General features: G+C 34.0%; 1 protein-coding gene across 1 annotated transcript in view; it reads right to left on the reverse strand.

The window, feature by feature from the left end:
• LOC128590490 (sodium channel protein type 1 subunit alpha) overlaps nt 1–15,010 on the reverse strand; it is a 136,196-nt gene that overhangs the window by 16,714 nt on the left and 104,472 nt on the right. The window contains exons 18-21 of the mRNA XM_053597810.1: nt 10,180–10,300; nt 8,277–8,431; nt 6,602–6,775; nt 4,814–4,936 (exon numbers count right to left, since the gene is read on the reverse strand). Of these exons, the coding sequence (XP_053453785.1) occupies nt 4,814–4,936; nt 6,602–6,775; nt 8,277–8,431; nt 10,180–10,300 (573 nt within the window). The remainder of the gene's footprint in view (nt 1–4,813; nt 4,937–6,601; nt 6,776–8,276; nt 8,432–10,179; nt 10,301–15,010) is intronic.

Consider the following 15,010-nt stretch of genomic DNA (forward strand, 5'->3'; position numbering starts at 1 on the left):
ACATTTTAAGCATTATTTCTGTACATGGGATGAAAATAACTAAGGAAAGGAGAAGAAGAAAAATTCTGTGATTAGGTTGTAAGTTTGAGAGATTTATTCTGAAACTGGGAAGTGGTTTTGAGTCAAAATTAGCTCTGGGGAGTTACTGATGTAAGGACACACTCTGGGCAGTGCAATTCAGGACGTGCTTGAATAGTTTTATTTTTGAAAAGTTTCATTTTTACTAAGATAAAATAACTTTGTCTTAGAAAACATTTGGCAGTTTGGGGGAATTTATGACATACAAAGGTACATTCATGTTTAAATTAGACGATGAAGGATCATAGAAAAGATTGTCTTCCCAAGAGCACCAAGCCATTCCTTGGTTCTGCAGAGAGGGAGATGTATTAACTTTATCAGTCTGTAAGGAATTGCAGTAATTGATTCCCAGGAGGGAACTGCAGTAATTGGTTCCTGTGTTGGGAGGGAACTAGACAACAGTGCTGTGCGTAAATTAGAAAGAACAGAATGAGGTTTTAAACTGTATGAAAAGAATGTCTGAGAAAGTAACTGTCTTAATGAATTCATACTGTACTACAGTTGTTTCTTCTCACAAACATTTTTCAAAATGTCATGAAATAAAATTTCTCTATTCTAGCACAAGGAGTTCTCATAGAAACTCTATTCTGGTTCATTATCTCCAATGTAATTAAATCAACATTAAACGAGGGATTAATAATGAAATATCCAAAGAAATGTTAGAACTTTTGATACATGCTCTTGTCTGAATAAATTGTCTTTGAACTTCAACCCAAGGGTACCTATGGATTCTAATGCTTCTCTAATTAAAATACAAAAAAACTCGAGGCATAAAAATCAAAAGTAGACAATGTACAAAGAAGAGTAATAGAATCTTTTCAAAATATCTAACAACTATTTTGTTTTGGGAGTGTTGGTTAAGGCAATTGTTTTTGGAAACTATGTTATGTCACTTATCCAGAAAAAAATTCCTAACGTTTTCTCTCCCTGGAAAATAAAAACTCATGGCTGGGCATGGTGGCTCATGCAATGAACCACCTACCTACTTGAGAGCCTGAGGCAGAAGGATTGCTTGAGTCCAGGTGTTTAAAGCTGAGCTATGATTGTGCCACTGCACTCTAGCCTGAGTGACAAAGGGAGAATAAATAAATAAATAAATAAAGACTCTCATCCTCGCACCACATGCTTCAACCCTAAGAATAAACAAATTGTGGATGTATTCTTATGTGTGTCTGCAATATCCTCTAAGATCCTTGGAATTTATTTGGGAATGACTTATTCAAAGAAGTGAGTTTACACATTACATTCTGTCTTCAGACTCATGATGTTCATGTTTTTGTTTTATTTTTAGGTGAGTGTTCTATTCTGCATGATTCAAATAAATGGGTTCTTTAATATTATTTTTTTCCATTTAAAACCCAAATTATATATGTTTTTCAATTTTTTCTTAATATAAATTTTGCCTTGATACATTTTGAAAATAACCCCTATAAACTTTTAATAAACATTCTTAATAAACAATAAGAATGGTCACTCAATCAATACCAGTCTCATGAAACCTGGAATATTGCACCCTAGCACCTGCTCACATAGGCTAACAACCAACTGCTAGCATTTGCTGGCAATTTGCAGGACCCAGACCAATTTTATTGAAGAACAGGTTTTGTATGCCTGAAACAGTATCATTGGTTGACAAGTTAAACTTTTATTTCACACAATCATTCTACACCAGGGTCCCCCACCCTCACCAACTCAATAATCACCCCCAAAGTGGATAATTCAATATACACATAACTAATATTCAATGAAACTTAATAAAGACATCAACCATTGGGGTTAAGATCCACAGAGGGTAAATTCACAAAGGTATTTTTTTTTTCCAAAAGAAATTTCAGACAATGGAAAATAGGGGATTAGGGTGTATATACTATATTGTCCCTACCATAGTGCAATAGTACCCTTCCCAAACCCTCCCTCACCCCACTACACATAGTCACAGTGCAAGGATTAAAGGTAGCAAAAGGGGTAATACAGTACCCATAATAAAGGGCTGAGGGGAGGAACCAGCGCTCCACCCCATCCAAGTTGGAGCAAGATTATCCTATATGAAATAGAAATATATAGTTTATTATTAGTTAGAAATCTGATATGACAGAACATTTGGTGTTATTTTTGTATACGATGCTCACTGTCTGTTTCCCTACCCATTAAGACTTGAGTTCTTTTGAAAAAGAAGGCATTTAAGATTTCCTAGATTAGGAAATTAAAAATACAAATTTAAATAAAAATTTTATTTTACCCTAGATATTCATGACATTAATTCACTCAGTTTGATTTTACAAGTTGAAAAATTTGGACTGGAAATTTGAAATACAATAAATAGTTAAAAGCTGTCAGCCAGAAATGTGCATAAAACATGCAAAACACAAACTGCAACGTGATGATAATTTATTTATTATTTTCTAACTTCTTATCAAGCACCGTACAACATGCTTTATTCAGTAATGTTGCATAAAAGCACATGCTTTGAAAAAGTGATAGAACAACAGAAATAAAATGAGTGCCTGAGTTATGCTTTGACACAGCTATTGTGATTTTATGCTGCTAGGGAAAAGAATTAAATGAGAGTTTCTGAATGTATTCAAATGTCACTTCCCAATCATCGTCCTCATTATTATCTCCAACCTCAACATCGTTTGTGATTGTATTTTTACAAAGTAAAAAAATCCAAAGCTAGCACTGTAACAAATAGAATCAATGGAAATGTCATTTTGACTCTACAATGCCAAACATGTTGAAGAGCTTGGTCATTTTGGTGCTGGGTGTATGCTGTCATTAGGAGGAAAAGAGAGCCATAGTCATAAAACTCACAATTTAAATGATTGGTTTCTTAACCAAATAGCATTTATAAGGAGTGTATGTCATTAAAACTCCAAATTTCAACAACTGACTTCTTTTAATATAAAAACATTATTAATAATTATACTGGGCGACGCCTGTGGCTCAGTGAGTAGGGCGCCGGCCCCATATGCCGAGGGTGGCGGGTTCAAACCCAGCCCCAGCCAAACTGCAACAACAAAAAGAAATAGCCGGGCGTTGTGGTGGGCGCCTGTAGTCCCAGCTGCTCGGGAGGCTGAGGCAGGAGAATCGCGTAAGCCCAAGAGTTAGAGGTTGCTGTGAGCCGTGTGACGCCACGGCACTCTACCCGAGGGCGGTACAGTGAGACTCTGTCTCTACAAAATAATAATAATAATAATAATTATAGATAAGGTTATTTCTTTATAAATTAAAAGTCAATAATAAAGTGTTACATGTGGAGATATCTGCCCATTTGACTCATGGATTTAATAAACTTCCAAAATGTTGAACTGAAAATGTTTATAATAGCTGCAAGTACTTGGCATTGTTCAGATTTCAGAAGCCTTTAAAATATATTAATTTGATTCAGGCAATATACTTTCAAGTGAAATGTATAAAAATGATATTTTTCTTCAGAGCTGAACTGCCAGTTGGAAAAAAACAAAAGGGACAAGTTACTTGGAAAATAAACTTTAATTTTTACAAATCTTGGAGAGAATTTCTGATAATATTTTAGTGAAAATATGAGGATTCCTATGACAAATTTAAAAGGACTATTTATATTTTATTTTTTGAATTGTTTCCAATGAGTAAAAAGTTTTCATATATGTTAGGGAAATCAAAGCTAAGTGTTAAAAATAGACATTGGTAATCAATTTTTATTTAGAAGAGAATGTAACTATAAATAACTTACAAAATGTAAAAGGTAGTGTACAATACAACTTAGTTTCTATAAACATAACCAAACCTTAAGTACCAAAAGAGCAATTTTTTTCTATTGGAATAAAAATTCAGTAGGTTTGTTTTGCCAAAAAATTTTTATTATTAAAAAAATAGAATTAATTTTTATATGATACATCTTATATATATTAATACTTCTTGCTTCTAATAAAGGCATGAAAAGTAACAAACCAAATGTCAAAATTTCTAATTTGTTAAGGAACATTGGGGCTAGTCAATGTTTTCTTAAAATGAATAATAGAAAATTGTGTGGTACTCTGACAAATGAGATTTAAGTTAAGGTTAATTTATAAATCACCAGAGATAGTCAAAACTCGTGTATTTCCTGATTGTTGTTATAAATGAAGTATGGATTGATATGCAATCCTTATGTTAGTGTTACTATTTATATAAATTAAGGTTAAGACAGTTATACATTGAGCCTATATTAAATATAACTTTTTAAAAGTTTAAAATTTGGTCAGTATTTAACATCTACCCTTAAATATATTCAAATAATATGAATTTTGGCATTATACAGACAAAAACTTTTATAACTCTTTTCATTTTTTCCTTTACACTCAGGCACATGTGTAATGCATACTTTCAATAAAATTCATTAAGTACAGGTAAATCATCGCAAAGAAGCACATGATATAGAGTTCACTTTAGTTTATTATTATTATATCATTACATACAGCACTTTAATAATGCATCTATTTTTTTGTACACAAGTTTGTAAGGAAACTCCCAAGGTGGATTAGGAAATAAAGTCATTTTAATGAGCACAGCAGATAAATGATATTATATCATTTTAAGAGAGGCCTAGTTCTCTTGCATATCACCTAGAAGTAAATATGCAACAGATAAAAGGGTAAAGTAGCAGTTTTGCAAGGATTTGCCATTCCTTTTGCATGCATGGATTTCCCTTTTCTTAATTTTAACTTAATTTCATTTTAGCTCTATGCAATACTTTGGATTCTTTCATTTTCCTTACCCTCATCCCTTCAAATCGAGATAAGGCTCTTAGAGGTCTCAGAGCTCTCAGTGTCCTGAGAGATTTGATGGCACCAAGTTCTGAGTAACCCAAGGCATTTGCTGTTAAACTGACCAATGAAACCTGCACACACAGAAATAACAACCATAAATCAATGGAACTGTTGTCATTCAACAAAATAATTTTTGCTTATAATTATTTGGAAGGTGAATGTTCAGACATGTTCAGTAAATGTTAAAATATTTAAGAAAATATTCTCAGTTTGATGCAAATGTAGTAGTTTTTCAGACATTAGTTGAGGGCTGAGCATGGTAGCTAACACCTATAATCCTAGCACTCTGAGAGGCCAAAGCGGGTGGATTGCCTGAGCTCAAGAGTTTGAGACCAGCCTAAGGGAAAGCGAGACCCCATCTGGAAAAAATAGCCAGGTGTTGTGGCGGGAGCCTGTAGTCCCAGCTACTTGAGAGGCTGAGACAAGGGGAACACTTGAGCCCAAGAGTTGAAGGTTGCTGTGAGTTATGACACCACAGCACTCTACCAAGGAGGATAAAGTTAGACTCTGTCACAAAAATAAATAAATAAATAAATTAATTAATTAATTAAATAAAAAGACATTAATTGAAAGCTAGTTGACTGACAATCACTAGATCTCATGTGGTTTATTAATTGGATAATTGGCTAAAATGTAAAAAATTAATGATAAAAAAGAAGAAATTCAGGTGGAACAAAATGTCAATGGTTATCCTTCCTTTGTTTATTAGATTTTTGCTGATTTTAGAAATTCCCTATGGTTAGTCATAAAATATAGACACTGCTATTGCACCAAAAAAAAGGGAAGATATTTTTATCTTAAACTAATTATAATCAATATTCTTAGTATTTAATGTGTTCAATCATTTATTAAATCAAAAAGATTTAATATATCGATGATTCTTAGTTCTAGGAAGAATTTTCCATAAGAAACCTTTATAATCTTGCGAGAGTAATATTTTGAGGGTAAAAATTGCTTCCAGTGAAGTCATGGTATTTTGAACACAGTTTCTAAAGCTGAAGTTATGCCAACTGATAATATGAAACGTGATGTTCATCTTTAGCACATTGAAATCACTTGTTTTAGGGTAAATGAAGTATTCATCATTGGATATATGAATTCTATAAAGGGCTGTTTGGTATCTATGGGCTTGCCTCATGCCTAGTCTATGTTCTAGAAAAACTCTCATCACTGCACAAGGAGACTTGTCTTTCTCTGCACTTTGCACACTTTAGTTCCAATAACGGAGTTATAGCATACATAATCTACTCTAAATCTACCCTTCAAACACTTACAGCAGATCAGAGAGAATGTTTTTAAAAATGGCAGTAGTCCCCACCATCCTCACTGTCTACTGAGAGCCTTGAACATTGCACAAATAATATCACCATTTTACAGAGTCAGAGGCCACTTAAGTTACTCAATGGCACAAAACCAGTAAGTGATGAAGCTGGGACACAAACTTGAGTTTTTCAGATTCACAATAGAAGGGATCAAAATAATAAGCCCTTTAAATCTCTTATTTCCCTACTTCCTTTTTCCTTTCAGCTTTTTGGATAACTACCATAGATTCCATTCCTTAGTGCTATTTAAATCTGCACCCCATTTTCGAAAAACTATACTATCATTCAGTGAGCGAGTTTAGTGGCTGCATAGCCTATCCCATCAACATAACCCAGAGATTTGCTATTTCAGAATTAGAATATTAATAAGGCAAACTACCTTGAATGATAGACAAAAATAAGGAAGATACCTACATCAACAATTAAAAAGTCCAGCCAACACCAGGCATTGGTGAAATACGTTTGATAGCCATACGCTACCCACTTTAGAAGCATTTCCAGAATAAAAATGTAGGTGAAAACCTTGTCAGCATATTCCAACATAGTCTTAATTGTCTTTCGCTGATCAATATATATGTCTTCAAATGCCTATAAAGAAAGAGTTATACATTATAGTTTTCCAAAACTATTATTTTCTATAAGTTATTTTTTTCTGATTACATATGGATATGGCACTTTATTGGAATAGAACAGAGGAAGAGCAGTTATTGCTATTTTATTTACTCTCAAAGGCCTTATTATTGATTATTGAATCAGGGGAAATGTTATATTCTCCTCTGCTGTTTTAGTCAGAAGAAATAAGGAAAGTATAATTCCAAAGAATTAATTTTACCTGTTCAAGAAATAGTTCTTGATGTCATGTCCTGATATGCCACCCCAGTTGAAGTTACATATTCCTTTCTTTCATTTCCTTTGGCCCCCTTACACTAGCTTTTTTTGCCAGAGAAGGGAAGTTGAAGAAATAAAACATGAATGCTTATCGTTTTATGAAGCAGAAATTGTGATTGATCATTACAGAATTCAATTTTACTAAATACTTGGGACCATCGGCTTCTTTTTTGTTTCTTTGCTTTGCTAATAGTTTATATTTCACAGCAGAGAAACAGTATGACAATGATGACAAAATCAAATTGTTTCATTGTGATCCTAAGATGTATTCTTCTAATATGAACGTCTCTTGATATTTTACTTCTAAGTGTATATTCCTTTCAGTGGTGAAAGAATATTTCTTATCTAAGGTGGCATGTAGAAAAATTTATTTACTTCAGAGAAATATACTTCAGGTAAATATAGGTCTATGTTAAAATTATAAACTGAAGCTAAAGAAATTCCTAAGTAATTGCTTCAATTTGGCAAACTCTATCATCTGTATCTATTAATTGATCTATCTATCTCTATGTTATAGTTTAAATATTCCATTTCTATCAGTGTTTCTTAAAATGATATCTATTATATTTATATTTTTAAAATTATTCTCACATACATATAAATTGATTCTGATGAAAGGAATACCTTCCTATAAAGGGATATCAATCCTTAAATGAATAACTTAGGCATACTGCCCAGTATTTATTGTTACCAACATTCATTGTTTCCTGAGTAGCGTGAGACTAGTGAACACAATGGGAGAGAGATAGAGAAGTGGTCCCTACAGACATATTGACTGTCCATAAAGAGATAATAATAATAATACCATTCAGAAACAAATTTCACTAGAACTTAATGGATATAAATTCCCTCTTAGAGGACTTCCCTTAACAATTCCATTAACAATACTGTGATTCCCAGGCTTATCTTCTTACTAAACTATGAGTAATTGAATATTCACACTCTTTAGTAAGGAAGAGCTAAATTTTCTGGAATATTTAATAATAACCAAAAATAATTAACTTATTAAAAATGCAAGTGACACAGTAAAATTAAATCTAGAAATACTTATACAGTAAATCTATAGTTTGGAAGGTACAAGGTGAGCCAATTCAAATCGCAGTAGACGCTGAGACGATGAAATAGAAAGCATTAATCCATCATTAGTATTAGAAGATTCTAACTGTTAGTACTGTGACATCTTTGCATAACATTCACTCACCAGAGCACCACTACTAAGGAGAATCATGAAAACAATGAAGGTCTCAAACCAGTTATGTTCAACTATGCGGAAACACGTCCTTCTCAGGTTCCACCACTGTTTTCCTCTCCCTTCTTCCACGCTGATTTGACAACATTTGAATCTTTGTACACAGCCTGCAGGTATAATGTTCAAATGGGAGTATATGAAATAACTTCTGCTGTGCCCATGATATCCTTCGCATGTCCCTATTTTATCTTTTTATTACTATGACCATCTCTACCTTGCGAGGATAACTCTCTAAGCCTGTAGTACTAAGAGCACAGTCATTCATTAGTTGTGCGAAGTTGTGGAATTATTCGGTTTCTTTAAATGGTTCCTTAGGCAACTAACTTTTCTGCCTCACAGTGTTACGGACCAAGAAAAACTTTGTAAGTTACAAATAAATGTGAAGACCCTTTGCCTTATACCATATCACCCTATTGCACTCCGTTGAAGTCACTTTAGAACAGGACTTCAAAATGGAAAATAATAAACACAAAACTTTCCTTTTATAGAGATCATAGAGTAATAATGTAGATATTGTTCAACAATTCTGGCTTTGTTACAGTTTAAATTTATTTGTGTTGCTCCCAGAATGGTTCACACAATGTTCAAAATTAATTTAGTCCACTAAGGTGTGATTTGCATGGTTCCGCTTTGATTTGTCATTGCCTTCCTCAGACACTGATTCTACTAACTTTGAAATCAAAATAGAATTTGTAAGCACCACGGTATATTGAACAGTTTGATGAAAATATTTTAGATTGTATATGAAACAGCACATTGTACTCCTTGATTGCACTAATGTACACAGCTACGATTTAATAAAAAATAAATAAATAAAATATTTTTCTTTTAACTCTAAAAATAAAAAAATAAAAAAAATACAGAAAATGTATGTTGCCCCTAAGAATGTTAAAAAAAATTTTGATTTTCATAAAAGTAAAAATAAAAAAAGAAATAGAAACACAGGAACCCTGCTACGAGGCAAAAGGAGAAAAAAGAAAACAGGAAAGGCAGGTGTGTTGGAAGAAAAAGGAGAGAAATGAAGGAAAGGGAGGGAGAAAGAGGAAAGCAAAAAAGGAGAAAGAGGAAAGGAAGGACATAGGAATGAAGTCGTTGAGGAAAAGGAGAAGGTAGACAGCAAATACACATACAAAAGTTCAAAAGAGAAGAGTTTTCATGAGGTAACATATGAGGAGCCATCAAGAGAATGAGATGGATATATCGTAACTGTTCAGAGGAATACGAAACTCTTCCACCACGGTCAGAGGAAAGTAGTTTTGAGGACTTTATGTTCACAACTCATATTCCCAAGGAAACCAGACCATACGAAATACTACTTCTAGGAAAAGCATATCTCTTTTACCTATTGGCATATTGAACAAGGCTCAGCTGGACGCTGTTTTGTTATCAGGCATCTGGTCAGAATTTATTCTCTGCTTCATCCAATAAACATTGAAAAATGATGTCTTCATAAAAAAATTATTTATCATTTCTAATTTACTTAACTTTAATAGTCAGAAAGTTGCTACTAAGGCAGATTTTGTGTCTGAGAATTACGACTCATGTTTAAGATGCCAAGTTATTGTGAAGTCACTATTTTATTTAAAAATTATAAATGATAAAACCTAGTCATAATTTTTTGATTACCCAGGAATATTTTTCTTCATGTTCATGAGCACTTCCACATTCTGGGCAGAGGTAACCAAAGCACAACACTAGATTTTAAATCCTTCTTGTCTGTCTACATATTGGAGGCCATTGAAATACTTCTATTAAGAGATCTACTTTATTATAAGTGATCTATTTTGAGCAACCAACAGCTAAAAATATCTGTGCTCTGAAAGTGAAAGATTAATATCAAGACTGTCTTCTTTACCTTCAGTGAAACAGGCTTCAGGTTCCAGGGCTTCTTCAGGTTCCACCACAGGCTGTTCTTCCGCGGGTGCGCCGATGTCCACAGTGCTACCTTCTGACGAGCTGCTGCTTTCATTAAGTTTCTGCACATGTGATAGACATGAAAAGTAAACCCCTTTGATTATGGTAATATGTGACCTAATACCATGAAGTTATTTTGTATGCTCCTTCAGGTAAAGAGATTTTAAGTTTAGTGCAAAAGAGGGATCAAATAAGAGGAAATCAGAAAATCACTATGTCTATGTTAACTTCCTTCCTATAATTCACAATGTGAGTATGAGATCAGATTATCACGTTGCAATGTCAGAAATGGCCAGCTGCAGCACGTACTGAGCATAACACCCCCTACAGATTAGAGAAGAAGGGGAGGAGGCAAAAGAGGACAAAGAGAACCAGAAAAAAGAAAACCCTTACTTCAGATCCAGAAAATAATGTTATTAGCTTCCCAGAAAATAATGTTATTAGCTTCTTCTGTATTTTACTGTTTGACTTCATATATTTCTTTAACAATGTGTTACTTATGAAAAATATTACCTGTTGTTTTCTAATGCTATTAATACTCACGTTAAGGTTTTTATAGCTATTTACTATAAAGGTGTTGATACTTATATATTCCATACATACTTTGGAGAGAAATTGTTAGGAACTAGGTAAAAAAAATATCAAATAAGTAAATAAGCTGAAACATACTAAATAAATAATTTCAGTTTCTTCTTGTCTGTAAAACGAGATACATAAATGATGTGTGGGAATATTCCATTTCCCCTGACAAATAATGGTTAATATGCCATGTGAAGATGAAAGGGGGAAATCCAGTTAAACAATAGCCACTGTGTTTAGACAATAGTGATGGGACACACTTTTCTATTTCTAGAATTCTCATGAGACGGGGATGGCAGAAATAATTGAAAATATCAACTTAACCCACTAATGTAGGAACAAATCATAAATGGTTTTTCTGAAAACCAGCAAGCTGGCTTTTAAAATTTGGTGATAGTAATTAATTAATTAAACTAATATTTATTGAACACAAAAAAATATGCTATAATTGAGTATTCACTGATGACTAGAACATCTATGGTCCTTGTTGGGCTATCAAATCTAGTAAAGTGTTTTTCAAACCTTAGGCCATTAAAGCCATCCAATAAAAATTCAAAAGCACACATTAGCCATTCAAATTGTTATCATTGTATTACAAATAGTAATTAAATACAGTGTTAAAATTGTTAAAAAGAATTTTATATACAGGGGAGAGAACGGATATTTGGAAATGAAGTTCACAAGACTATCACATTTGCTCCCGGGTGGATAGCTTATTTGTCTGGTTCCCTTTGCATTTGCTTTCTTCTTTTCCCTTTTAATTTCTTATAAAATGGAAAAACTTAACTCACAATTACAGGTCATTAGGACCTAGAATGATATATAGCCCTGTCATAGTTCTGAGAATTCAAGTTGAAGATGAGCTCTGAAATTAAAATTAAAACAAAAATTCTCACTGAATACTAATTTCAACATTCCAATAAATCTTAAATTTGTCTGCATTTCACACTCAGAAGCTAAAAGATTGACTGTTCAACAAGGGAGACATTAACAAAAATATTAATATTTTCCATCTCCTCTTTGGCTGCATTTGGCTTTGAATAACTTTATGATCTGTTCTAGCATTTGTACTGAATTGAGAGCATGCTCACTGATTACTCCTCCAACAAATGAAGAGAACCATCAGATGTAGATTAAGTCACAATCTTAATCCAACAGCTCATAATCTTGTCTTCTGAGGAAATCTTCATGTCTTATTCTAAACATTTATAGTGATTTATCCTTTGGCTATAAAATGATAGACTCAGGCTGAAATTTGACACTGCAAGAAGCGACTTAACGTTATGGAAATGACCTTCATTGGCACTTTCAGTGCCATAAAAATATTCTTTATATATTTTATAAAAACATAAGAATAACATTTTGTCACCCATTTCTCTTTACAGTAGAAAAGCAATCTGTGCCAAATGGTATTCTTAATGTGACAATCAGTGAATGAGATTTGTGAAGTTTAACAATTTTCAACAAGACTAAGAGTCAGAAAGTAGTTTGTCTTCTGTGAATAAATTTGTTGTGGAGAGATTCAGATACGGCCTTAATTTTAATGCCACATCCACCTTGTAGTGCTCATAACTCTTATCTGCTAGATCTGATCCTCACATACCCTTTCCAGTTTATATCAAGCTCGCAAAATAAAGGATTAGAATAAAATATGCAAAATAAGAGATTAAAATAAAATATCTCCTCTTCAACAGAATGGGTTTTCAGAGATAAGCAAGAAAAAAAAGTTATTGAGCAATTTATCCTCATGTAAGAGCCCCACACAAATGACTAGGTAAATTCCTTATAAGTACACATAAACATTAAATTATAAAATTAGATGTGAATAGCTTATTTATTTATTTTGCAGTTTTTGGCCACGGCTGGGTTTGAACCCTCCACCTCCGGCATATGGGGCCAGCGCCCTACTCCTTTGAGCCACAGGCGCCGCCCCCCATGAATAGCTATTTTAAAATGAGGTAGAAATATAAATTTCTAGGAAGATACTGAATTCAGATTGCTGTATCAGATTCTTTAAGATCTTTCTCCTCTTTTTTTTTTTTTTTTTTTAATTTTTTTGTAGAGACAGAGTCTCACTTTATGGCCCTCGGTAGAGTGCCGTGGCCTCACACAGCTCACAGCAACCTCCAACTCCTGGGCCTAAGCGATTCTCCTGCCTCAGCCTCCCGAGCAGCTGGGACTACAGGCGCCGGCCACAACGCCCGGCTATTTTTTGGTTGCAGTTTGGCCGGGGCCGGGCTTGAACCCGCCACCCTCGGTATATGGGGCCGGCGCCCTACCGACTGAGCCACAGGCGCCGCCCGATCTTTCTCCTCTTTTGAAAATCCAAACTAGAACCAAAGAATGAAACTGGACTCCCACTTCTCACCATTGACAAAAATTGATTCTTATTGGATGAAAGAGTTAAATTTAAGACACAAAACAATAAAAATCTAGAAGAGAGTGGGGGAAAACACTTAACGATATTGGCCTTGGAAAAAAACTTCATGAGGAAGACCCCACCTAGCAATTGCAGCAACATCAAAGATAAATAACTGGGACTTGATCAACCTAAAAAGCTTTTGCATAGCTAAGAGTACCACAAACAGAGCAAACAGATAGCTTTCAGGATGAGAGAAGATTTTTGCATGTTATGAATCTGACAAAGGCCTGATAACCAGAATCTGCAGAGAACTCAAATTCAACCATAAGAAAAGTGCAAACAACTCTCTCTATAAGTGGGCAAGAGATTTCAACAGAAACCTCTCTGAGGATGACAGACGAATGGCCAAGAAACACATGAAAAAATGCTCATTGTCTTTAATCATCAGAGAAATGCAAATCAAAACCACTCTAAGATATCACCTAACCCCAGCAAGATTAGCCCACATCACAAAGTCCCAAAACACCAGGTGCTGGTATGGATGTGGGGAGAAGGGAACACTTCTACACTGCTGGTGGGATTGCAAACTAATACAGCCCTTTTAGAGAGAAGTATGGAGAATCCTCAAAGATCTAAAAGTAGACTTTCCATTTACCCTGCAATACCATTACTAGGTATCTACCAAGAAGAACAAAAATCATTTTACCACAAAGACATTTGCACTAGAATGTTTATTGTGGCTCAATTTATAATTGCCAAGTTGTGAAAGCAACCTAAGTGTCCATCAACCCATGAATGGATTAACAAACTGTGGTATATGTATACCATGGAATATTATTCAACTATTAAAAAGATGGAGATTTTACGTCTTTTACACTTACCTGGATGGAGTTGAAATACATTCATCTTAGTAACATATTGCAAGAATGGAAAAATAAATATCCAAGATACTCCATACTAATATTATATCAGTATATAAGTAATTACATAGTCTTAAGAACAATAAAACACTAATATAGTTCAGTTCGGGGTAGAGGTAAGCAGGACAGGGGCGGACATATGGTGGAAGGAGGGAGGGCGTAAGGCGGGATCTCACCTAATGTGCACATTGTGAGGGTGTATAACACACCCCCTGGGTGAGGGGCTCTTCTACAAATGGAACTTTACCTTGGAGGTAAGAACAATGTAACCTAAACATTGTGCCCTCATATTCATTTAAATAAAGTTAAAAAAAATGCAACCATAGATGATGAAGTGCAGGTGTAGTTTGTGCTAAAGACATGGAGTAGAACTGCACAGTTAACCCTACATGGTAGAACAGGGGCCTAAAGTGACATTTTACATCTAAAGATGTGTTGTTTCTAAATAAACAGGGTGATTAAATGTTTGGGATCTAGAGGAGTTTATACACCTTTCATAAATAGGAAATAATTAAAAATGAGGTTTAAAAAAGTATATGTATTTGGTTTAAGCTCTCTTTCAAATCAATACTTTTCAAAAGAAGACTGCTAAGCCACGTATGGCTAACCCCTTTGATAGACGCTGATTCTCACAAGGGTAAGGGCAACTTTCTCCAACTTTCAAATCATAGTAACATCAGATAATATAACAAATGAATATTAGAAAAATCAAACCACAGGCAACTGTGCTCATGTCAATGAATCCACTCTAGATTAACAATCTAACCAGACTGAAATGTTAGTGCTTTTCTAGACATTCATATGTAAAGTAAATAAATAAGCATTAGTGTGTAAAAGAAAAAACAAACAAAATAAAATAAACACAGAAGCAATTGAAGTGTTATTAGCCAAAATATGGGAGTGGGTTTATT

The sequence above is a fragment of the Nycticebus coucang genome, chromosome 7, assembly GCF_027406575.1.
Source record: "Nycticebus coucang isolate mNycCou1 chromosome 7, mNycCou1.pri, whole genome shotgun sequence".
Lineage (NCBI taxonomy): Eukaryota > Metazoa > Chordata > Mammalia > Primates > Lorisidae > Nycticebus > Nycticebus coucang.